Raw genomic sequence first — 24,374 nt, 5'->3', positions numbered from 1 at the left:
TGCTTGATTTTTGCTGTTAGTTGTGAGGTAAATGTGTACAGATTTTCTTTGTGGTGATGGAAATGTGGAGGTGAAAATAAAAAATAAAACAAAATATAAATTATTTCCATGTTTTATACACAAAACTACCCAGTTTAAATAGTATTTTTGTGAATTTAATTAAAATAAACCCCCCAGATATAAATCTCTGTCTTTCAGCTACAGCTGTTGAATTCTGCTTGATTTTGTTGTTAGCTGTGAGGTAAATTTGTGCAGATTTTCTTTGTGGTGATGGAAATGTGGAGGTGAAAACCAAAATAAAACAAAATATAAATTATTTTCATGTTTTATACACAGAATTACCCAGTTTAAATAGAATTTTTGTGTATTTAATTAAAATAAATTCGCCCAAACACAAATCTCCATCTCTCAGCTGTTGAATTTCTGTTTGATTTTTGTTGTTAGCTGTGAGGTAAACTTGTGCAGGTTTGCTTTGTGGTGATGGAAATAAAAATAAAATATAAATTATTTTCATGTTTTGTACACAGAATTACCCAATTGAAATAATATTTTTGTGAATTTAATTAAAATAAACTCGCCCAGACACAAATCTCCATCTCTCAGCTGCAGCCGTTGAATTTCTGTTTGATTTTGTGGTTACTTGTGAGGTAAATTTGTAGAAGATTGCTTTGTGGTGATGGAAATAAAAATAAAATATAAATTATTTCCATGTTTTGTACACAGAACTACCCAGTTGAAATAATTTTTTTGTGAATTTAATTAAAATAAAATAAAAATAAAACATAATTTGTGGAGGTGAAAATAAAAAATAAAACAAAATATAAATTATTTCCATGTTTTGTACACAGAACTGCCCAGTTGAAATAATTTTTTTGTGAATTTAATTAAAATAAACAAAATAAAAATAGAACAAAATTTGTTGTGGAGGTGAAAATAAAAATAAAACAAAATATAAATTATTTCCATGCTTTGTACACAGAATTAATTACCCAGTTGAAATAATTTTTTTGTGAATTTAATTAAAATAAACAAAATAAAAATAAAATAAAATATAAATTATTTCCATGTTTTGTAACCAGAATTACCCAGTTGAAATAATTTTTTTGTTAATTTAATTAAAATAAACAAAATAAAAATAAAATTTGTGGAGGTGAAAATAAAAAATAAAACAAAATATAAATTATTGGGTCTTGGAGAGAATCCATTTCCTCAATAATACTCAATTTTTAAATGGTTGAAGAGTAAAATATAACTTAAATAAAACAGTAAAATATCATTATTAAGATCATTTTATTGAGAAAAAAGGGAAGCTTTTCATTTTTAATCTTCCATATTAAGCAGAATTACTGGAAAATGTAACAATCATTAATTGGGAAAAATTGGGATTTTTCAGGGCAGGAATTGCTGATTTCGAGGCAGGAATCCATTAAACTCAGCTAAAACTTGCTAAAAATCCATTTTTTATTGCTCATTTTCATTTCTTTACTCAGCACAAAACTGAATTTCCACCAGGAAAAATTTCCCCTCAGCTTTTAACACCTCAAATTCCATTTCTGCAGTGCCAAATTTTGAATTCCTCCTGGAGAAAAAAGAAAATTTTTATTTTTGTTGTTGCAGAGGAACGACATTGCCATGGCAATCACCAAATTCGATCAATTTGATTTTCTGATCGATATCGTGCCCAGGGATGAGCTGAAACCTCCAAAAAGGCAGGTGAGAAATAAAAATTCTGAATTTTTTTATCCTTTTCTCAGCTTGATAAAAAACCAAATAACACAGATTTCAACATGAGGTTTGTGCTTGTCTTTTTTATTTCCTCTGGTTTTTCAGGTTCTTAAATTCTTTAATTTAATGGCTTTAAATTCTTTAATTTCAAGGGTTTAAATTCTTTAATATCATGGTTTCAGTACTTTAATTTCAGGTTCTTAAATTCTTTAATTTCATGTCTTTAAATTCTTTATATATTTCAAGTTTTTATCTTCAGTTCTTAAATTCTTATTAAATTCTAATTATTTTAATTTTCAGGTTCTTAAATTCTTTAATTTAATGTCTTTAAATTCTTTAATTTTAAGGGTTTAAATTCTTTAATTTCAAGTTTTTAAATGCTTTCAAGCTTTTAAATTTTTAAATTTCAGGTTCTTAAATGCTTAAATTTCAAGTTTTTAAATTCTTTAATGTCGTGTTCTTAAATTCGTTAGTTTAAAGAAGGTTCTTAAATTCTTTAATTTCAAGTTTTAAATTCTTTAAATCTTTTATACTTAATTTCAGGTTTTGCTTAAATTCATTTTTAAATTTTTAATGTCTTTAAATTCTTTAATTTCATGCTTTTAAATCCTTTAATTTCAAGGGTTTAAATTCTTTAATTCATTATTTAATTTCAGGTTCTTTAATTCTTTAATTTAAATGTTTTAATCTTTACTTTCAGCTCTTAAATTCTTTAATTTAATGTCTTTAAAGTCTTTAATTTCATGCTTTTAAATTCTTTATTTTAAGGGTTTAAATTCTTTAATTTCATGATTTTAAATTCTTTCATTTCAAGGGTTTAAATTCTTTTAATAATGTTCAATATTTTAATTTCAGTTCTTTAATTCTTTAATTTTCAAGTTTTAAATTCTTTAATTCGTGTTCTTAAATGTGTTTAAAAATTCTAGTTCTTTAAGATTCAAATGTTTATATTTCTTTCCTTTCAGGGTTTTAATTATTTAAATTTCAGTTCTTAAATTCTTAATTCTTATTTTTAATTATTTAAGTTTCATGTTCTTTAATATCATGTTAATTTCATGTCTTTAAATTCTTTAATTTTCATTGCTTTTTAAATTCTTAAATTTCATGAGTTTTAAAATTTTTTCTTTAATTCTAGGTTTCAGGTTTTATTTTAATTTCAGTTCTTAAATTCTTTAATTTAAGTCAAATTCTTTTCATTTGTTTTAATTCTATAGAAGGTTCTTAAGTTCTTTCATTTCAAATTTTTAAATTCTTTCAAGTCTTAAATTTTTACAATTTCATGGTTTTAAATTCTTTCATTTCAGTTTTGCATTATTAATTCATGTTCTTAAATTTTTATGTCTTTCAGTATTTTAATTTCAGGTTCTTAAATTCTTAAATTTCAAATTTTTAAATTCTTTAATGTCGTGTTCTTAAATTCGTTACTTTAAAGAAGGTTCTTAAGTTCTTTCATTTCAAATGTTTAAATTCTTTCAAGTCCTTAAATTTTTAAATTTCAGGTTCTTAAATTCTTAAATAAAAATAAAATTCTTAATAAAATATAAAAATTGAGAAATCAAACTAAAACCCACTGGGATTTTTGTGAAAATAAAGATTTAATGGAGACCACCCCAGTCTGACCAACGAACCTGCACAGTTCTGATCCCAAATGGAGCCAGCGGGGGAAGAATTTAACTTGGAAAAATTTTAATTTTTGTACATTTTGGGTTGAAAATCCCTTTTTTGAGTATTTTAGGGCAGTCAATGCCTCTGTAAACATCCTTGACTGGAAGCTGGAAGGTTCTGGAAGGAGCTTTCAGTCGGATGTTTGCAGCCGCAGGCTGCTGCTCTCACTGCGATCCCTCACCTCTTCCTGCAATTTCCCTGCTGGATAAAACCTCTGGAATCTCCTCAAAGTTTGGAAAATTAAAATTATTGTTTAAAACAACAACTCCTTGCTCAAGGTTTGCAGTGTGGAAAAATTTAAAAAAACCCCGAGGGATTTGGGATTTTGTGGAACAGCTTGGCGTGGAAGTTTGGTTCTAAAATTGAAATTTTTTTTACATTTTTCCATTCTAAATCCTGGCTAGCATGGAAGATTTTGTCTGCTGGGTGTGTTCAGAGCAGCATTCCCGTTTGGAGCTGGATTTTGGAGATAATGAGGGGAGGGAATAAAATCCAAATTTCTTCTTTTGGGATGCTGCCCTGAGCTGGCTTTAATTTCCCATCCTGATTTCCAGAAAATAAGGAAAATATTTTTTTATGTCACAAAATGTAGGAAAGTCCAACCTGCTGCTCCTGGGGTTAAATTCAGATTTTGTACCTGGAATTTTGTGCCTGGAATGTTCTGGTGCTGCTCCTGAGTGACAATGAAGGGAAAGGAATAAAATCCAAATTTCTTATTTTGAGATGGATGCTGCCCTGAGCTGGCTTGAACTTCCCATCCTGATTTCCAGAAAATAAGGAAAATATTTTTTTATGTCACAAAATGTAGGAAAGTCCAACCTGCTGCTTCTGGGATTAAAATTGGATTTTGTGCCTGGATTTTGTGTCCTGGTGCTGCTCCTGAGTGACAATGAAAGGAGGGAATAAAATCCAAATTTCTTCCTTTGGGATGCTGCCCTGAGCTGGCTTTAAATTCCCATTCTGATTTCCAGAAGGTCTAGAAAATAAGGGAAAAATGTCCCAAAATCTTGGAGAATCCATCCTGCTGCTTCTGGGGTTAAATTCAGATTTTGTGCCTGGATTTTGTGTCCTGGTGCTGCTCCTGAGTGACAATGAAGGGAGGGAATAAAATCCAAATTTCTTCCTTTGGGATGCTGCCCTGAGCTGGCTTTAATTTCCCATCCTGATTTCCAGAAAATAAGGAAAATATTTTTTTATGTCACAAAATGTAGGAGAATCCATCCTGCTGCTTCTGGGGTTAAAATTGGATTTTGTGCCTGGATTTTGTGTCCTGGTGCTGCTCCTGAGTGACAATGAAGGGAAAGGAATAAAATCCAAATTTCTTCCTTTGGGATTCTGCCCTGAGCTGGCTTTAAATTCCCATCCTGATTTCCAGAAGGTCTAGAAAATAAGGAAAATATTTTTCTATGTCCCAAAATGTAGGAGAATCCATCCTGCTGCTCCTGGGGTTAAAATTGGGTTTTGTACCTGGAATTTTGTGCCTGGAATGTTCTGGTGCTGCTCCTGAGTGACAATGAAGGGAAAGGAATAAAATCCAAATTTCTTCCTTTGGGATGCTGCCCTGAGCTGGCTTGAACTTCCCATCCTGATTTCCAGAAGGTCTAGAAAATAAGGAAAATATTTTTCCATGTCCCAAAATGTAGGAGAATCCATCCTGCTGCTCCTGGGGTTAAAATTGGATTTTGTGCCTGGATTTTGTGTCCTGGTGCTGCTCCTGAGTGACAATGAAGGGAAAGGAATAAAATCCAAATTTCTTATTTTGGGATTCCACCCTGAGCTGGCTTTAAATTCCCATCCTGATTTCCAGAAGGTCTAGAAAATAAGGAAAATATTTTTCCATGTCACAAAATGTAGGAGAATCCATCCTGCTGCTCCTGGGGTTAAAATCAGCGTGCCAGGTGTGCTGGGAACTCAACATAAAATGGAAATATCAACTGGAAGGGAATCCATGAGAAATTCAGGGATCCCAGCAGGCTGCTGGATGGGACTGTCCCATGTTGTAGCAAGTGTAAACATCCTACACTCTCATATGTTTGAATTGAATATTGAATATTGAATATTGGATATTATTATTCCTTCCTTCAGAGGAATGGGAATAACAGGAGCTGCAGGAGTAGGAAATGTTGTGTTGGTTGTGATGATGTTTGCCCTCACAGCCAGGCTCAAAATTGATCTTTTTGCACAACCAACTGGGATCTGTTGAATTTTTGGGATTCTTACTCTGGGAAACCTCCAGAGTTGTTCTGCTCTCCAAAAAACAACTTCTGAGCCAACAAACTCCTCACTCCAGCCTGATGCCCACCCAGTTTAATGGGAATTTTCCTTTTCCTGCTCAGCTGGATCAACTGGAGGGGAATCCATGAGAAATTCAGGGATTCCAGCAGGCTGCTGGATGGGAATGTCCCATGTTGTAGCAAGTGTAAACATCCTACACTCTCAATATTTGAATATATTGAATATTTTTACTCCTTCCTTCAGAGGAATGGGAATAACAGGGAGCTGCAGGAGTAGGAAATGTTGTGTTTGGTTGTGGTGATGTTTGCCCTCACAGCCAGGCTCAAAATCGGTCTTTTTTTACAACCAACTGGAATCAGTTGAATTCTTTCTCTGGGAAACCTCCCAGGAGTAACTCCAGAGTTGTTCTGCTCTCCAAAAAACAACTTCTGAGCCAACAAACTCCTCACTCCAGCCTGATGCCCACCCAGTTTAATGGGAATTTTCCTTTTCCTGCTCAGCTGGATCAACTGGAGGGGAATCCATGAGAAATTCAGGGATTCCAGCAGGCTGCTGGATGGGAATGTCCCATGTTGTAGCAAGTGTAAACATCCTACACTCTCAATATTTGAATATATTGAATATTATTACTCCTTCCTTCAGAGGAATGGGAATAACAGGGAGCTGCAGGAGTAGGAATTGTTGTGTTTGGTGGTGCTTGTGATGATGTTTGCCCTCACAGCCAGGCTCAAAATTGATCTTTTTGTACAACCAGCTGGGATCTGTTGAATTCTTCTCTGGGAAACCTCCCAGGAGTAACTCCAGAGTAGTTCTGCTCTCCAAAAATCAGCTTCTAAGCCAACAAACTCCTCACTCCAGCCTGCTGCCCACCCATTTAATGGGAATTTTCCTTTTCCTGCTCATCTGGATCAACTGGAAGGGAATCCATGAGAAATTCAGGGATCCCAGCAGGCTGCTGGAGTGGGACTGTCCCATGTTGTAGCACCTCTTACACCCTCATATATTTGAATATATTGAATATTGAGTATTTTTACTCCTTCCTTCAGAGGAATGGGAATAACAGGAGCTGCAGGAATAGAAAATGTTGTGTTGGTTGTGATGAGTTTGCCCTCACAGCCAGGCTCAAAGTTGGTCTTTTTTTACAACCAGCTGGGATCTGTTGAATTTTTGGGATTCTTACTCTGGGAACCTCCCAGGAGTTCTGCTCTGCAAAAATCAGCTTCTGAGCCAACAAACTCCTCACTCCAGCCTGATGCCCACCCAGTTTAATGGGAATTTTCCTTTTCCTGATCATGGACGGGAATCCATGAGAAATTCAGGGATTCCAGCAGGCTGCTGGATGGGACTGTCCCATGTTGTAGCAAGTGTAAACATCCTACACTCTCAGCTGTGAACTCGAGGTGGCTGGGAGAGGATTGTTTACGCCTTCTGCCATGGAGTGAACGTCTGGGAGCTGCATCTGCCCTCATCCAGCTGCTCTGGGGAGCTCAGCAATTCTCATCCTGGAGTATTTGCATCCCAAAATCTCTGAAAATCATGGAATATCGTTGATCATGAGGGGTTTGTCTCTGCTGAGGTGAAAGGAAGAGGCAGAGCAGAGCTTCTGGTTCTCCCCACAGCAGGGAATGTTTGTCAGCCTGGAAAAGCTGGGTTTAAATGAATAACTCCAGGCACAACAGTGAGCATCAAATCATGATTTAATTGACACCAGAGCTCGGTGAAAGGTGGGGAATGAGCTCAGGACGAGGGGTTGGGTGACAGAGGAGCCTCTGTCAGTTTGCATGGAATTCACCCATGAGGAAGTTCCATGGCTTTCAACTCTGATTCATTCCCTCCTCCACCTCAGTGGGAGGTGCTGAGGGTTTTAAGGCTCATTATCCAGACTTTATTGGGAACACTCCTGATTTCCACAGAACAATGGAGCTTTTACCAGCTCACCCTGACTGGGTTGCAGTGTTCTGAGGGAAATGTTGAAGCTCCTTTGCCAGGGGTTGTGTCTGGGGAGATGTTTGGCCATGGGGCAGGTGGGATCCATGTTCCCATCCCCATTCCTGGTGTTTCCCTGTAGGAGGAGGTGCTCCAGATTTCCACAGAGCTCAACAATGGAGCTCACCCTGACTGGGTTGAAGTGTTCTGAGGGAGATGTTGAAGCTCCTTTGCCAGGGGTTGTGTCTGGGGAGATGTTTGGCCATGGATGCCATGTTCCCATGCCCATTCCTGTTTCCCTGCATGAGGAGGTGCACCAGACACCTGATTTCCACAGAGCTGAACCACTGGAGCTTTTACACATCACCCTGACTGGGTTGAAGTGTTCTGAGGGAGATGTTGAAGCTCCTTTGCCAGGGGATGTGTCTGGGGGGATGTTTGGCCATGGGGCAGGTGGGATCCATGTTCCCATCCCCATTCCTGGTGTTTCCCTGCAGATGCACCAAGCACCTGATTTCCACAGAGCTGAATAATGGAGCTTTTACCAGCTCACCTTGACTGGGTTGAAGTGTTCTGAGGGAGATGTTGAAGCTCCTTTGCCAGGGGATGTGTCTGGGGAGATGTTTGGCCATGGATGCCATGTTCCCATGCCCATTCCTGTTTCCCTGCATGAGGAGGTGCTCCAGGCACCTGATTTCCACAGAGCTCAACAATGGAGCTCACCCTGACTGGGTTGAAGTGTTCTGAGGGAGATGTTGAAGCTCCTTTGCCCAGGGATGTGTTTGGGGAGGATATATGGCCTTGGGTGCCATGTTGCCATGCCCTGTTTCCCTGCAGGTGCACAAGGCACCTGATTTCCACAGAGCTCAACAATGGAGCTTTTATCAGCTCACCCTGACTGGGTTGCAGTGTTCTGAGGGAGATGTTGAAGCTCCTTTGCCAGGGGTTGTGTCTGGGGAGATGTTTGGCCATGGATGCCATGTTCCCATGCCCATTCCTGTTTCCCTGCATGAGGAGGTGCACCAGGACACCTGATTTCCACAGAGCTCAACAATCAAACTTTTACCAGCTCACCCTGACTTGTTTGAAGTGTTCTGAGGGAGATGTTGAAGCTGCTCCTTTGCCAGGGGATGTGTTTGGGGGGGCTGTTTGGCCATGCTCCCATTCCCTGTTTCCCTGCAGGAGGAGGTGCGCCAGGCCGTCACCCCGGCCGAGCCCGTGCAGTATTACTTCACCCTGGCCCAGCAGCCAGCAGCAGTGCAGGTGCAGGGCCAGCAGCAGGGCCAGCAGACCACCACGGCCACCACCACCATCCAACCCGGCCAGATCATCATTGCCCAGCCCCAGCAGGGCCAGGTGAGCCAGGCCTGGGGGGATCCGCAGGGATGGATTGCTCAGGAACATCAATGGCATCATGGAAATCATGGGTTTAACCCATGGGATGGGTTGGGTTGGGTTGAGTTGGGTTGGGTTGTTTTGGGAGGGAACTGAAATCTCACCCTGTTCCAAGATCAGGGACTCAAGTTATTCCAGTCCTTGTCCTGCCTTACCTTGGACATTTCTGTGGGACAACCTCAGCTCTCCTGGGCCAAATGTGGTTCCTGGGTCAGATCCTCCAGGACAGAGTCCTCAGGGATGGATTGCTCAGGAACATCAATGACAGCATGGAAACTATGGGTTTAATCTTTTGAGGAGGGAAGGAACTGAAACCTCACCCTGTTCCATGATCAGGGACCTTCCAAGGTGTTCCAGGGATTGTCCCAAGTTGTTCCAATCCTTGTCCTGCCTTACCTTGGACATTTCTGTGGGACAACGTCAGCTCTCCTGGGCCAAATGGGGTTCCTGGTCCTGTTCCTGGGTCAGATCCTCCAGTACAGAGTCCTCAGGGATGGATTGCTCAGGAACATCAGTGACAGCATGGAAATTATGGGTTTAACCCATGGGTTGGGAGGGAAGGAACTGAAATCTTTCCTTGGACATTTCTGTGGGACAACGTCAGCTCTCCTGGGCCAAATGGGGTTCCTGGTCCTGTTCCTGGGTCAGATCTTCTAGGAAAATGCCTCACCAGGCTCTGAGCTCCATCTGTGGTGGTTTAATCTGGGTCTAGGACAGGCCTGCCCTAAGCCCGGCAATGAGCGGGGCCAAGGCCCGAGGCCAAGGCCTCAACCAGACCTGAGGGGCTGAGGGAAATCCTCAGGGATGGATTGCTCGGGAACATCGGTGACAGCATGGAAATCATGGGTTTAACCTATGGGATGGATTGAGGTGGGTTGAGTTGGGTTGGGTTGGGTTGGGTTGTTTTGGGAGGGAACTGAAATCTCACCCTGTTCCAAGATCAGGGACCCAAGTTATTCCAGTCCTTGTCCTGCCTTACCTTGGACATTTCTGTGGGACAACCTCAGCTCTCCTGGGCCAAATGTGGTTCCTGGGTCAGATCCTCCAGGACAGAGTCCTCAGGGATGGATTGCTCAGGAACATCAATGACAGCATGGAAATCATGGGTTTAATCCTTCCAGGAGGGAAGGAACTGAAATCTCACCCTGTTCCATGATCAGGGACCTTCCAAGGTGTTCCAGGGATTGTCCCAAGTTATTCCAGTCCTTGTCCTGCCTTACCTTGGACATTTTTGTGGGACAACCTCAGCTCTCCTGGGCCAAATGGGATTCCTGGTCCTGTTCCTGGGTCAGATCCTCCAGTAGAGAGTCCTCAGGGATGGATTGCACAGGAACATCAGTGACAGCATGGAAATCATGGGTTTAATCCTTCCAGGAGGGAAGGAACTGAAATCTCACCTGTTCCATAATCAGGGACCATCCCAAGTTGTTCCAATCCTTGTCCTGCCTTACCTTGGACATTTCTGTGGGACAACCTCAGCTCTCCTGGGCCAAATGGGATTCCTGATCCTGTTCCTGGGTCAGATCTTCTAGGAAAGTGCCTCACCAGGCTCTGAGCTCCATCTGTGGTGGTTTGATCTGGGTCTAGGACAGGCCTGCCCTAACCCTGGCAATGAGCAGGGCCAAGCGAGCCAGGCCTGAGGGGCTGAGGGAAATCCTCAGGGATGGATTGCTCAGGAACATCAGTGACAGCATGGAAATCATGGGTTAAATCCATGGGTTGGGAGGGAAAGAACTGAAATCTCACCTGTTCCATGATCAAGGACCTTCCAGGGTGTTTGTTCTAGGGCCATCCCAAGTTGTTCCAATCCTGCCTTACCTTGGACATTTCTGTGGGACAACCTCAGCTCTCCTGGGCCAAATGGGATTCCTGATCCTGTTCCTGGGCCAAATCCTCCAGGACAGAGTCCTCAGGGATGGATTGCTCAGGAACATCAGTGACAGCATGGAAATCATGGGTTTAAGCCATGGGATGATGGGTTGGGAGGGAAGGAACTGAAATCTCACCCTGTCTGTGATCAGGGACCCAAGTTGTTCCAATCCTTGTCCTGCCTTACCTTGGACATTTCTGTGGGACAACCTCAGCTCTCCTGGGCCAAATGGGATTCCTGGTCCTGTTCCTGGGTCAGATCTTCTAGGAAAATGCCTCACCAGGCTCTGAGCTCCATCTGTGGTGGTTTAATCTGGGTCTAAGACAGGCCTGCCCCAACCCAGCAGCATCAGTGGGTGTAGGACAGGCTCAGCCTGCCCCAATCCTGCCATATCACAGAATTCCCACCTCCTGATCCTCATCTTTGTTTGTTTTTGTGCAGACCACCCCTGTGACCATGCAGGTGGGAGAGGGGCAGCAGGTACAGATCGTGCAGGCCCAGCCTCAGGGCCAGAGCCAGCAGGCTCAGAGCGGCACAGGACAAACCATGCAAGTGATGCAGCAAATCATCACCAACACGGGAGAAATCCAACAAATCCCGGTAAGATTTGGCCAGGAATAAAGGTGGAAAAGTCTCCCTGAGTAAATTTGTGAGCATGAGGCTTGTTTCTGTTTGCTTTGTTAACTGGCAGAGGAAGTTTGGATTGAGTGGTGTGGTTCCTGCACTTAGGAAAACCAACCAAGGGGGAAATAAATCTTCACTCTTTTAATCCAGACTCATTGCCCACCCCAAACACCTTCCCCTGAGTGAAAAAGTTGGGATTAGGAAGCAATAAATCAAATATTTCCTGGCTAAAACCTCAGTTCTTCACCACAGCCTGCTTTGAATAAATGAGAATTCATTTCTTTTGCCTTTACTTGGTTGTGCCTCTGCAATCTCAAGTCATGACCTGGCAGGCTGAGTGGGAAAGTTGCCATCTGGGAGTTATTAATAAACTTTGATGTTAAAAGAAATATTTCTCCAAAATATTTGGAGCTGGTTGGAGAAATGGCTTTGCAGAAACAGGAGATTTTTTTCTGGTTCCTCACTTTTACATCAGCCTTAAAAATGAGATTTTGGGTTCCCAATGTAACCCAAACTTTCTGAAATGTGTCTTAAGTAAACACAGAAATCAAAAAAATCACATTAACTTAGAATTACAACAAAGCTGTAGCTTTTGGTTCCCAGCTGGAAAATATCACACCTGTTAGAGGAAAAAATAAATAAAAATCAGCCAGATCTGTGTTCCAAAGGTCACCCAGGGCCAGGCTTTTCACTTGGATTTCAGTTTTGCTGTGAAATTGGAGCTTTCAGAGAGGTTTTGCCTTTCCAGCCTTGCTGAGCTTCCCTCTGTGGTCAGAGCATCTTGGAAAGGGTTTGGATTGGGGCAGTGCCAGATTTTTCCAGCTCTTTTCATCTCTTGACTCTTCAGCTGATTCCTGCTGCCTTGAGGTGTTGATCAGAAAGGAAGAAATTCCCAAATTGTCTTTTTTACTACAAGGAACTCCTTTTTTCTTCTCTTCGTTTTCTTGTCCATTTCTTTTTTTTTCCTTCTTTTGTTTTTTCTCTTCTTTTCCTTATGAAAATCTCTCTGAGAGATTTGTTCCTCAAAGAATTATGGAAAATCTCCAGGGGATCCTCAGCAAGAAAAGAACAGCTCAGATTTGTCTGCAGGAACTCCAGAAAGGGGCTTGGGAGCAAAAATTCCTTACAAAGGAGCCAAAACCTGAAGAAAATCCAGAGGGATCCTTTGGGAAGTGATGCTGTGGTTTTGGACAGACTTCAGGGGTTTTAGGGTCTGGTTTTGACCCAGAATTTGCTTTTTCCTCCCTCTTTCCTGGCATTGTGGGAGGGTTTGGAGTGTGGAATCTTTTTGGGAATACCTGGATCTCTGACAGCTCCAAGACTGAAATTTGGGATGGAATAATCCAAATTTCCAGCCACCCATCCAGCAGAAATCCTATTTGCCTGCAACCAAGAGGATTTTTCTATTGAAGAGCCACAGTTGGTGCTGAAGGAACTTCCAGCAAGTGAAATAAAATAAAACTTGGAGAAAAACTTGGATTTGGCTCCACAAAATTCCAGTCCTTGATCTGTTCTGCTCTTCCTGCTTTGATTTTATTTTCTTTCCTTTTATTTCCTTTCTGTTTTGGCACAGTCAGAGCCATCTTCTGTCAGCTCTGTGCACTCTGTGTTCCTGCTGCTGTGCACACTCCCTATTCCAGAAATAGAGTGGAAAAGTGAATTTTTAACAGAGAAAAACTGGAATTGAATCCATCAATGAAGTGAGAATTGTTTGGCCATATGAATTTTATGTTAAATTTGATCTTTGTCTTACCCAGGCCTCATTTTAGGCAGGTTCTTTAGAGTTTCCTCTCCTTGCTGAAAGAATTTTTCCCAAATCTCTTCCATCATTTAATGATGTAATTAAAACCTAATTCCCTCAGCATGGAAAACTTGATCTCCCTGCAGTTCTCAAGGCAGAAACAAAATTTTTTATTGAATTTTATTGCTCAGGGGGAGTTTTATTTGCTCTTGAAATAATTTTGGAGCTTTCAGACACAAATGAGAGAGTTGGTGCCAGCACCATGTGCCAGGCACTTCTTTATCAGTCAGCAGTTTTTTAGAGTGTTCTGTGTGTTCTTTCTCTTAAAAAGAAAAAAAAAAAACACCTTTTTTTTTGGTATGAAATTACCCTTAAAGCTGAATTTCAATGTTGTAAAGTTAAATAACAGAAGGAAAATCCAGCAGTGGTATCTGTGACATTTTTATTGCTCTCAGGTGTGTAATAACTCTATTTTTCTTCATGTCCCACATTCCCAAGCATCCAAATTTAGGTGATTTAAGGAATAAATTTAGGATTGAATCTCTCACACAAATCACAGACACCAAAAAGCTGAAACTTGTGCCAGGTGGGACTTGGCAGGTGTGAGCAGAGAGCTGCCTGCAAAGGCTCCAAAAATATCTTTGGGGTTTGAAATCTCTGCTGGCTTTAAAAAAAATCCTGTTTATTCCTTAATTTTTGGCAGGATATGATTGATTGGGGTGCAGGATTTGATAGGGGTGCAGGATTTGATAGTGTTGCAGGATTTGATAGGGGTGCAGGATATGTTAGGCCTTCAAAGCCTCCAAAAATATCTTTGATTTTTGCAATCTCTGTGGGGAAAATTCCTGTTTATTCCTTAATTTTTGGCAGAATATGATTGATTGGGGTGCAAAATAAGATAGGAGTGCAGGATTTGATAGTGTTGCAGGATTTGATAAGGAGTGCAGGATTTAAGAGGGGTGCAGGATATGTTAGGCCTTCAAAGCCTCCAAAAATATTTTTGGTTTTTGCAATCTCTGTGGGGAAAATTCCTGTTTATTCCTTAATTTTTGGCAGGATATGATTGATTAGGGTACAAGATTTGATAAGGGGTGCAGGATTTGATAGGGGTGCAGGATTTGATAGTGTTGCAGGATTTGATAGAGGTGCAGGATATGTTAGGCCTTCAAAGCCTCCAAAAATATTTCTGGATTTTGCAATCTCTGTGGGGAAAATTCCTGTTTATTCCTTAATTTTTGGCAGGATATGATTGATTGGGGTGCAGGATTTGATAGGGGTGCAGGATTTGATAGGGGTGCAGGATATGTTAGGCCTTCAAAGCCTCCAAAAATATCTTTGGTTTTTGCAATCTCTGTGGGGAAAATTCCTGTTTATTCCTTAATTTTTGGCAGGATATGATTGATTGGGGTGCAGGATAAGATAGGGGTGCAGGATTTGATAGTGGTGCAGGATTTGATAGGGGTGCAGGATTTGATAGAGGTGCAGGATATGTTAGGCCTTCAAAGCCTCCAAAAATATTTTTGGTTTTTGCAATCTCTGTGGGGAAAATTCCTGTTTATTCCTTAATTTTTGGCAGGATATGACTGATTGGGGTGCAAAATAAGATAGGACTGCAGGATTTGATAAGGGGTGCAGGATTTGATAGGGGTACAGGATCTGATAGAGGTTCAAGATCTGATTTGGTGTTTTCAGCTCCTAACCGCTGATGTGAAACTCTGCCTCAAAGGAATAAAACTTAATCCTTGTAACCAAAATTGCTTCCAAATCCTTGAGAAACCGAGCCATTAATATGCTTTAGCTACTAACTGACCCTTCCCAGGCTGGAACAAAAGGAGGAATGTGGTGCCTCAGGGCTATCCAGGAGCTCTGTGCCCCTGGGGTTTTACCTTGCATTCAGAATTCCGTGGAGCTCCAGGGCAAAGCTCCCCCATAACTCCAGCTGCCATGGTGGAATCGAGCAGGGAATTTTGCTGTGTGTTGAGGGTGCAGAGTGACCTGTTTCATTTTCTTTCCCTGCCCCCTCCACCTGTCTCCAGGTGCAGTTGAATGCTGGCCAGCTGCAGTATATCCGCTTAGCCCAACCCGTGTCAGGCACCCAGGTAGTCCAGGGGCAGATCCAGACGCTTGCAACCAATGCACAGCAGGTATGCACTCCACAGAGCTGCCTCCAAGGCTTCTTCCCCAGCTCCTGAAACACCTCTTGGGTTAGGATTCCTACTTTCTTTTCTTGTTTTTGTCAGTTTTTTTTTTTTTTTTAATAAATTTAAAAATGAAGGAGCGTAGCGGAAACCTCCTTTAGGTGTCCGTGAGAGGTGCATGCAGAGCTCATTTGTGTGTGTGTGTGTGTGTGTGGCTCTGAGTGAAGCTCCTGCTGCTTTTGAGCTGCTTGCAGGTAACATTTTGGGCTCATCAACCTTTTCTTTCCTTCTCCTTCTTGCCTGGGTGAGGGAGGAGCCGTGCAGGAAAGGCAGAAACGTCGGGAGAGGCGTTGAGGCTGAGGGAACCTTCCCAGCTGGAAAATACCACACCCGTTAGAGGAAAAAATAAATAAAAATCTGGAGGCCACCTTCTCCTTGGGGGGAGCAGAGAGGACGTGGTTTTGGGGTCTGAAAGGACCTGGTTTGGGGTCTAAAAGGACCTGATTTGAGGTCTGGAAGGACCTGGTGTTGGTCTGGAAGGTGGTGTTTGGTCTGGAGGTGTCGTGGCTGCCGTTCTCTCGCGGTTGGGGTGCTGAGGTGAAAAACCTCTCCCCAGGCAGCAGCAGGATGGTGGTGGTGGGGTTGTGAAGGGCTGGGAAGGGCTGGCAGTGATCAGCTGCTCTTATCTCTGTAGATAACGCAGACAGAGGTGCAGCAGGGGCAGCAGCAGTTCAGCCAGTTCACGGATGGACAGGTAAGAGCTGGGGGGCACAAGGGGTTCAGGGTCCTAAATCCTCATTTTCCTCCTCATAAAACACTGCTGGCCAGCAGCAGGGTGAGGGAATGTTGTGCCAGGTGGCACAAATCCACAATCCAGGTGGATTTTTTAAAGTTCTGCTGCCTTTGCTCTGAATTAATCCAACCCCTGGCACTCTGGGTGAAATCCTAAATTCCTAATTCAGGAATAAAAGTTTTAATATCTGGGTGTTGTATAAGTATCATAAATCATGGAATGGTTTGGGTTGGAAGCTCCAACCATGTGGGTGACACCTTCCACTGTCCCAGGGTGCCCCAAGCCCTGTCCAGCCTGGTCTGGGACACTTCCAGGAGATCCTGGGGCAGCCACAGGAAAGGATCTGGGAAATCCAGAGGGGCCCTGATGTGAGCCTGGGCGTCAGGAATTCCCAGAAGAACTTTGGTGGGAATTAGCAGCAGGTTTGGTGGCAGCTCATGGTGGGTTTGGGGTTTTGGGGACACAAATCTGGGGAGGTTCTGAGTGTGCTGAGCACTGACAGAGGTTCCTGTGTCACCTTCTGTGCCTGCAGCAGCTGTACCAGATCCAGCAGGTGACAATGCCAGCGGGCCAGGACATCACCCAGCCCATGTTCATCCAGTCCACCAACCAGAGCTCGGACACCCAGGCCACCCAGGTGACAGGGGACTGAGCAGGGACCTGGGGACAGTCCCCAAATCCAAACCTCTGCCAGACCCAGCAGCACCCTGGGACTGAGCCTGTGGCAGCCTCTGCCATCTCCACCTCGCTCTGCTGGCCTTGGGATTATCCAGGATATCCAGGATATCCAGCAGACTCTGCCAAGAATGCAATATTTTTATTTTCCAAACCAATCTTTGTGTATCCAGCTGCTTTTCCAAACCCTGGGAGAAGCCATCCGAAGGGATTTGGAGCATCTCATTGAACAAACGTTGGAAATGTTTTTATTTCTAGGAAAATCCTGAGGGTACTGCTCCTGTCAGAGCTCTGTTCCTGCTGTTCTCTTTGTATTTTTTTTCTCTAGGTTTGGTCCTCCCATCTCAGTGAGTTTTAGGGAATTTTTAGTGGGGGGAGTGTTTGTGGTTTAGATTTTTCCCTCCTGCCTCCTTTTTTGGAGCATTTGCTGTATGCAGGGAATAGGAGGAGGAGGAAGAGTTGAAGTGAAACAAAATTAAAAAAAAACCAACATTCCTTGTATTATGATTGTATTTTTTAAGAGCAAAAAAATGCTTGAATTTGGCCTCTGGATTCCAGAAGAACTGATGGAATCTGGACAAAACCCCAACCGTGCTGTTACCTGTTATCCTGGCTTTGGTTCATGCATGTAATATAAGCTTTGTGAAAGGAAATAAATTTGCTTTTGTGAGATCCTGTGTGTGCTGTGCTTGAGCTGCAGGGCCTGAATCCCTGGGATTGTCACACCCTGAATCCCTGGGATTGTCACACCTCAAATCCCTGGGATTGTCACACCCTGAATCCCTGGGATTGTCACACCTCAAATCCCTGGGATTGTCACACCCTGAATCCCTGGGATTGTCACACCTCAAATCCCTGGGATTGTCACACCCTGAATCCTTGGGATTGTCACACCTCAGATCCCTGGGATTGTCACACCCTGAATCCCTGGGATTGTCACACCCTGAATCCCTGGGATTGTCACACCCTGAATCCCTGGGATTGTCACACCTCAAATCCCTGGGATTGTCACACCCTGAATCCCTGGGATTGTCACACCCTGAATCCCTGGGATTGTCACACCCTGAATCCCTGGGATTGTCACACCCTGAATCCCTGGGATTGTCACACCCTGAATCCCTGGGATTGTCACACCTCAAATCCTGGGATTGTCACACCTTGAATCCTTGGGATTGTCACACCTTGAATCCCTGGGATTGTCACACCCTGAATCCCTGGGATTGTCACACCTCAAATCCCTGGGATTGTCACACCCTGAATCCCTGGGATTGTCACACCTCAAATCCCTGGGATTGTCACACCTCAAATCCCTGGGATTGTCACATCTCAGATCCCTGGGATTGTCACACCCTGAATCCCTGGGATTGTCACACCCTGAATCCCTGGGATTGTCACACCTCAAATCCCTGGGATTGTCACACCTCAAATCCCTGGAATATTTAGACGTCAAATCCCTGGGATTGTCACACCCTGAATCCTTGGGATTGTCACACCTCAAATCCTGGGATTGTCACACCCTGAATCCTTGGGATTGTCACATCTCAAATCCCTGGGATTGTCACACCTGAATCCCTGGGATTGTCACACCTGAATCCCTGGGATTGTCACACCTTAAATCCCTGGGATTGTCACACCTCAGATCCCTGGGATTGTCACACCCTGAATCCCTGGGATTGTCACACCTCGAATCCCTGGGATTGTCACACCTCGAATCCCTGGGATTGTCACACCCCAAATCCCTGGGATTGTCACACCTCAAATCCCTGGGATTGTCACACCCTGAATCCCTGGGATTGTCGCATCTCAAATCCCTGGGATTGTCACACCCTGAATCCTTGGGATTGTCACACCCTGAATCCCTGGATTGTCACACCTCCAATCCCTGGGATTGTCACACCTCGAATCCCTGGGATTGTCACACCTCAAATCCCTGGGATTGTCACACCCTGAATCCCTGGGATTGTCACACCTCAAATCCCTGGGATTGTCACATCTCAAATCCCTGGGATTGTCACACCTTGAATCCCTGGGATTGTCACACCCTGAATCCCTGGGATTGTCACACCTTGAATCCCTGGGATTGTCACACCCTGAATCCTTGGGATTGTCACACCTAAAATCCTGGGATTGTCACACCCTGAATCCTTGGGATTGTCACACCTGAATCCTGGGATTGTCACACCCTGAATCCTGGGATTGTCACACCCTGAATCCCTGGGATTGTCACACCCTGAATCCCTGGGATTGTCACACCTTGAATCCCTGGGATTGTCACACCCTGAATCCCTGGGATTGTCACACCCTGAATCCCTGGGATTGTCACACCCTGAATCCCTGGGATTGTCACACCCTGAATCCCTGGAATTGTTAGACCTCAAATCCCTGGGATTGTCACATCTCAGATCCCTGGGATTGTCACACCCTGAATCCCTGGGATTGTCACTCCCTGAATCCTTGGGATTGTCACACCTCAAATCCCTGGGATTGTCACACCCTGAATCCCTGGGATTGTCACACCCTGAATCCCTGGGATTGTCACACCTCAAATCCCTGGGATTGTCACACCCTGAATCCCTGGGATTGTCACACCTTGAATCCCTCCTGTCCCCCTTGTCCCAGCTCAGGTGTCCCCCAGCCTGGGCAGAGGTGCCCCCTTTACCTGGCTCAGGTGCCACCTTGTGCCAGTTTTCCTCCTTTACCTGGCACAGGTGTCCCTGGTACAATTAACCTCAATTTCCTGGCACAATTGTCCCAGCACAGTTTTCCTCCTTTACCTGGCTCAGATGCCACCCTTGCCATGGCACAGGTGCCACCTTGTGCCACAGTTTTTCCCCTTTACCTGGCACAGGTGCCCCTTGCCAGGCAGAGAGGGAAGGGAAGCAAAGCTCTGCCTCAACCTTTGGCTTTCCAGGGGATGTTTATTTGTAAATATTTGTAAATATCCCTTTTCCTGATTCCTGAAGGGTTTTTCCCGAATTTTCCCAGATTCCTGGGAGCAGTGGGAGGGAGAGAAGGAGGGAAGGGAAGGGGAAGGGAAGGAGAAGGGAAGGGAAGGAAGGAAGGGAAGGGAAGGGAAGGGAAGGAAGGGAAGGGAAGGGAAGGGAAGGGAAGGGAAGGGAAGGGAAGGGAAGGGAAGGGAAGGGAAGGGAAGGGAAGGGAAGGGAAGGGAAGGGAAGGGAAGGGAAGGGAAGGGAAGGGAAGGGAAGGGAAGGGAAGGGAAGGGAAGGGAAGGGAAGGGAAGGGAGGAAAGGGGAAAGGGAAGGGAAGAAGGAAGGGAAGGGAAGATCTGCAGCTCTCGGAGCATCGCCGGGAAGGGAAGGGAAGGGAAGGGAAAATCTGCAGCTCTCGGAGCATCGCCGGTGTGCGGGGCAGAGCCGGGATGTGCCAGGCTGGAGCAGCATCCCCTGGGCTGGGAAAAGATGGATTTGGGGTGGAAAAAGAACTTTTCGGGAAAGCTCCGAGAGTGGGATCGGCCACGAGAGGGCTCCCGTGGGAAGGGCTGGAGCGGGACGGGACAGGGATGGGACAGCGGGGATGGGACAGTGAGGATGGGACTGTGGGATAGAAATAACCGGGATGGGACAGGCGGGATGGGAGCTTGGAGCTGCCTTCCCTGGAAGTGGCCGCTCAGAGGTCCCTCCTTTCCTTGGAACTTGAGAGTCCCTTTCCCTGGAATTGGAGGCTCACAAGTCCCTTTCCTGGAGTTTGGGTGCTCGGAGGTCGCTTCTCCCGGTATCTGCATCCTTGTCTCTGCTCTGGGCTGGAGCGGGATGGGAGAGCCGGGATGGAGTTTTGGAAGTCCCTTTCCCTGGAATCTGGGGCTCAGAGGTCCTTTCCCTGGATTTGGGGGCTCGGGGGTCCCTTTTCCCGATATCTGCATCCCTGTGTCTGCTCCGGGCTGCTGTGGGAAGAGCTGGAACGGGTTGGGAGTGCCAGGATGGGGTTTTGGAAGTCCTTTTCCCTGGAATCTGGGGATCAGAGGTCCTTTTCCTGAAATTGCGATCTCGGAAGTGCCTTTTCCTGGATTTGGGGGCTTGAGCATCCTTTCTCCCGGTGTCTGCATCCTTGTCTCTGCATCCCGGCTCTGGGAGAGCCGGGATGGGGTTTTGGATCTCTGGTCCCACCCATCGGGGGCTGCCCCACCACCAGAGGAGATGAGTGACCTCCTGTGCCCCCCCAAACCGCTCTGGAAAAGCCTCCCTTGGGTTTGGAGAGCTGGGAATCCGCTTTGTGGGGATGGAGAGAGAGCCGGGAGGCAGAGCTGGAGAGCGGAACGGGCGCTGCTCGCCTTTATCAGCCCCCTCAGGCTGCTGAGGAAAAGCTCTTTACTGGGTTTGCTGGAAATTGGTTAAATTTGAATGGGAATAAATCGCTTAAAGGACAGAAAACGGGAGGGAGATGCTGCTGCTCCTCAAGGGAGTTTCCAGCTGTTGCATGAAGTGAATGAAATTCGGCTGGAAATAAAAAAAAATAAACCCTGTTGAGTTCTGAGGGATCAGAGGGGCTGGGGGTGGCCGGGATGATTATTTTAATTCCTGGTTGTGTGGAACTGGGCAGGAAAAATGTGGTCATGGTGAATAAAAACCTTCACGATCAGATACACAAAAATAGGGTTTGTTAAAGGCACAGAAACAGTTTCAGAATGGAATTTTCTCCTCGGACACAGATCTGGGCAGAAAGCTGAGTAACAACCATGGTGAGAGTGTGTGTTTAATTAACCTCATTAGCATATACAAGATGTGGATTTTAATATTTAAATAAACCTTAATGGGGCAAAAGTTATTTTTTTATTTAGGTGATAACAGAGGTAAAGTTTTGCTGCCCTCCCAGAGGACACTGGGACGGGATGGCTGCTTTGGGGACAGCCAGCACCTTTTGTCACAGGGATTGGAACCCGGGGCATTGACAGGAGCCAGACCTTTCCTGCAAGGATTCGCGGCTCCCTTTGATCCGCCGAGGGGACAGCGGTGACAAATGGGGTGACACAGAGGCCAACACGCGTCCCTCCAGAGAGGGATGGCACCCACGGAGGGGACACCGGCCCTTCTGTGTGTGACACAGCGAGTGCCACCTCTGCAGGGCAAGCGCGATACACCCAGGGACCCGGGATGAAGCTGAGGAGGAGGAGAAGGAGGAGGAGGAGGAGGAGGAGGAGGAGGAGGAGGAGGCAGAGCTTCCCTGCCAAACGGAGATCCCGTTTCTCCTCAGGGTGATGAGCTCAGCACCGGGCGCTGCCACGCTCGGTTTGCTGCGGGTTTGGCTGCTGACAGCTGTCCCCTCCATGGCTGCTGTCCCCCTCCCAAAGCTGCTGTCCCCTCCATGGCTGCTGTCCCCTCCCAAAGCTGCTGTCCCCTTCAGAGCTGCTGTCCCCTCCATGGCTGCTGTCCCCTCCATGGCTGCTGTCCCCTCCATGGCTGCTGTCCCCCCCAAATCTGCCACCTCCGGCCACCCTTTTCCAAGGAAACCCCCCTGCCATGGAGGTCCTGTGTGTGCAGGACCCCCGAGGGACCCTGGAGCAGGGCACGGCGCTCCTGGTGAAGGTTCTGGAGTCTCCACCAGCGCCACCAAGGTCCCGTTCCCTGAGGGATCGGCTCTGCCTCTGCTCTGCTCCATCTCCGCAGACCTGGCATTAACGGAGGGGTTTGGCCGGGAATTGTCCCAGCTCTGGCGAGCCCTCATCCATCCTTCCTTCCTTCCTCACCTCCCAGCCCTGCCCTGTCCCCTCCCTGCTCCTCCTCGGCCGTGCCCGAGCTCCGGGTGGCACCGCTGTAGCTGTCCCAGCTCGGGGACACCTCGGGGTGGCTTTGGGACAGAGCAGCCCCAGCTCCCTGCTCAGGATTCCCCATCCCGGGCTGTCCCAGGCGCTGTTTTGTCCCAGCGAGCCGTGCCAGGAGTTAATTACCCTGGGATGAGGCCAAGCCTCCGGCTGGAGCAGGCGCTGCACAACCCTCCCTGTTGTCACCGCTGTCACCGCTGTCACAGTGCTCCCCACACCGCGACAATGCCACCCCTGCCACCCCCCAGCCCGCTGTCCCCACTCTGCCCATCCCAGTCACCCTGCTCACAATGGATAAATCCTCCCCTCCACGGTGTCCCCCCGGTGTCCCCCACCCAAGGAGCCAATTTGGGGCTTTGTCCCTGTCCCCGTGTCCCGCTGAGGGGTCCCGGCTGTCCCTGGTGCCACAGCCCCTGTCCCCAGCCCCCCAGCCCTGCCAGCTGCATTCCAAGGCTGCAAAACTTACTGGAAATCCTGTGGATGCAAATCCTGGCTGCTGCTCCGTGCCAGGAACTCGAGCTGCAATCCCGAGAGGGCAGCAGGCTCCAAGCCCAGCCAGGCCTCCCCCTCGCCATTCCCGGCCTCTGGAATCCTCTTGAAAGTCTCCTCAGGGCTGGGGACACCAGTGGCTCTGTGGGACCCCCAAAGCTGGGCGGGTGTGGGGTAAAATCAGCAAATCCTGGGGCGGCTTCTCAAAATCTCCACCCATCTGAGGGATGGGTTGGTGCCATGTTGATTCAGACTGCCTGGCTCCATCCCAAAACCTCCCAGCTCCCAGATCCGTGGAGATTCCCAGGCTCTGTGCAGGTGACAAGGTGGGAATGGCACCTGCCCACCGCTTGTGGTGACCCCCAGTGCCAGGAATAACCCAATTCCCACCTGGCCCTGGAACAACCAAGTCCTTTCCAGGTCACCTCAACCCTGTCCCCTCCGCAGCCCCGAGGTTTTAATCAATCCCAGGTGAAACTTAAACCTCCAGCGAGGAGGATGTGCTGCTCCAAAGGCAGCGGGATGAAGGTCAGGGTGCTCCTGCTGGAGCAGGGCCAGACCAGCTGGGGATGCTCTGGGAAGCAATTTTTGGGGGGATGCAGGATTTAGGGATTGATGGAGGGGAGATTTTCATTTGGATTTCCAGCATTTCACTCTTATCCCGTCTGTGTGTGGAGTTTTTGTGGCATCCTTGAGGAGGAATTGTGGGTTTAACAGCACCATTTCCTCCAAGTAAATAAAATTGTTTATTTATTGTTTGTGATTGCCCAGACCTCCCAAATCCCGCAGTGCTCACGAGGGCCCCGCGCTGTGCCAGGATCTCTGACTGCCACTAAATAATTCACTGCCCAAAGCTCTGAACTCCAGCTCTGCTCCAGCAGGAGATGGAGGGGTGGGGTGGGGGCACTTGGGTTCCCCAAAGGTGCAGGAGAACAAGGATCCAGCTTGGAAACGGAATTCCCAGTCCCTGCCTCAGTTTCCCGCTGTGTTGGGGAGAGGTTGAGGTGGAAAAGCAAAGGGCTGAACTTGGGGAAGACTTGGAGCCCGGCTTGAGGATGAGTCTGTGGAGGATGGGAGGGGTGGGATGATCCATCTCCTGCAGGGATGCTCCATTTACTCCAAGGATGCTCCATTTACTCCAAGGATGCTCCATCTCCTCCAGGGATGCTCCATCTCCTCCAGGGATGCTCCATTTACTCCAAGGATGCTCCATTTACTCCAAGGATGCTCCATCTCCTCCAGGGATGCTCCATCTCCTTCAGGGATGCTCCATTTACTCCAAGGATGCTCCATCTCCTCCAGGGATGCTCCATTTACTCCAA

General features: G+C 46.0%; 1 protein-coding gene across 2 annotated transcripts in view; it reads left to right on the top strand.

Moving 5' to 3' along the window:
• NFYC (nuclear transcription factor Y subunit gamma) overlaps positions 1–17,459 on the top strand; it is a 76,219-nt gene extending 58,760 nt beyond the window's left edge. For both annotated transcript variants that reach the window (XM_064731440.1, XM_064731442.1), the window contains 6 exons: positions 1,618–1,713; positions 8,734–8,907; positions 11,258–11,416; positions 15,218–15,325; positions 16,014–16,073; positions 16,645–17,459. In XM_064731440.1, coding sequence (XP_064587510.1) covers positions 1,618–1,713; positions 8,734–8,907; positions 11,258–11,416; positions 15,218–15,325; positions 16,014–16,073; positions 16,645–16,764 — 717 coding nt within the window. In that variant the 3' untranslated portion in view covers positions 16,765–17,459. The remainder of the gene's footprint in view (positions 1–1,617; positions 1,714–8,733; positions 8,908–11,257; positions 11,417–15,217; positions 15,326–16,013; positions 16,074–16,644) is intronic.
• Positions 17,460–24,374: the final 6,915 nt, after the last annotated feature.

This window comes from Zonotrichia leucophrys, chromosome 23 (assembly GCF_028769735.1).
Source record: "Zonotrichia leucophrys gambelii isolate GWCS_2022_RI chromosome 23, RI_Zleu_2.0, whole genome shotgun sequence".
In the NCBI taxonomy this organism is placed as follows: domain Eukaryota; kingdom Metazoa; phylum Chordata; class Aves; order Passeriformes; family Passerellidae; genus Zonotrichia; species Zonotrichia leucophrys.
The sequence above is the reverse complement of the archived record's forward strand: the minus strand, read 5'-3'. Positions and strand labels throughout refer to the sequence as shown.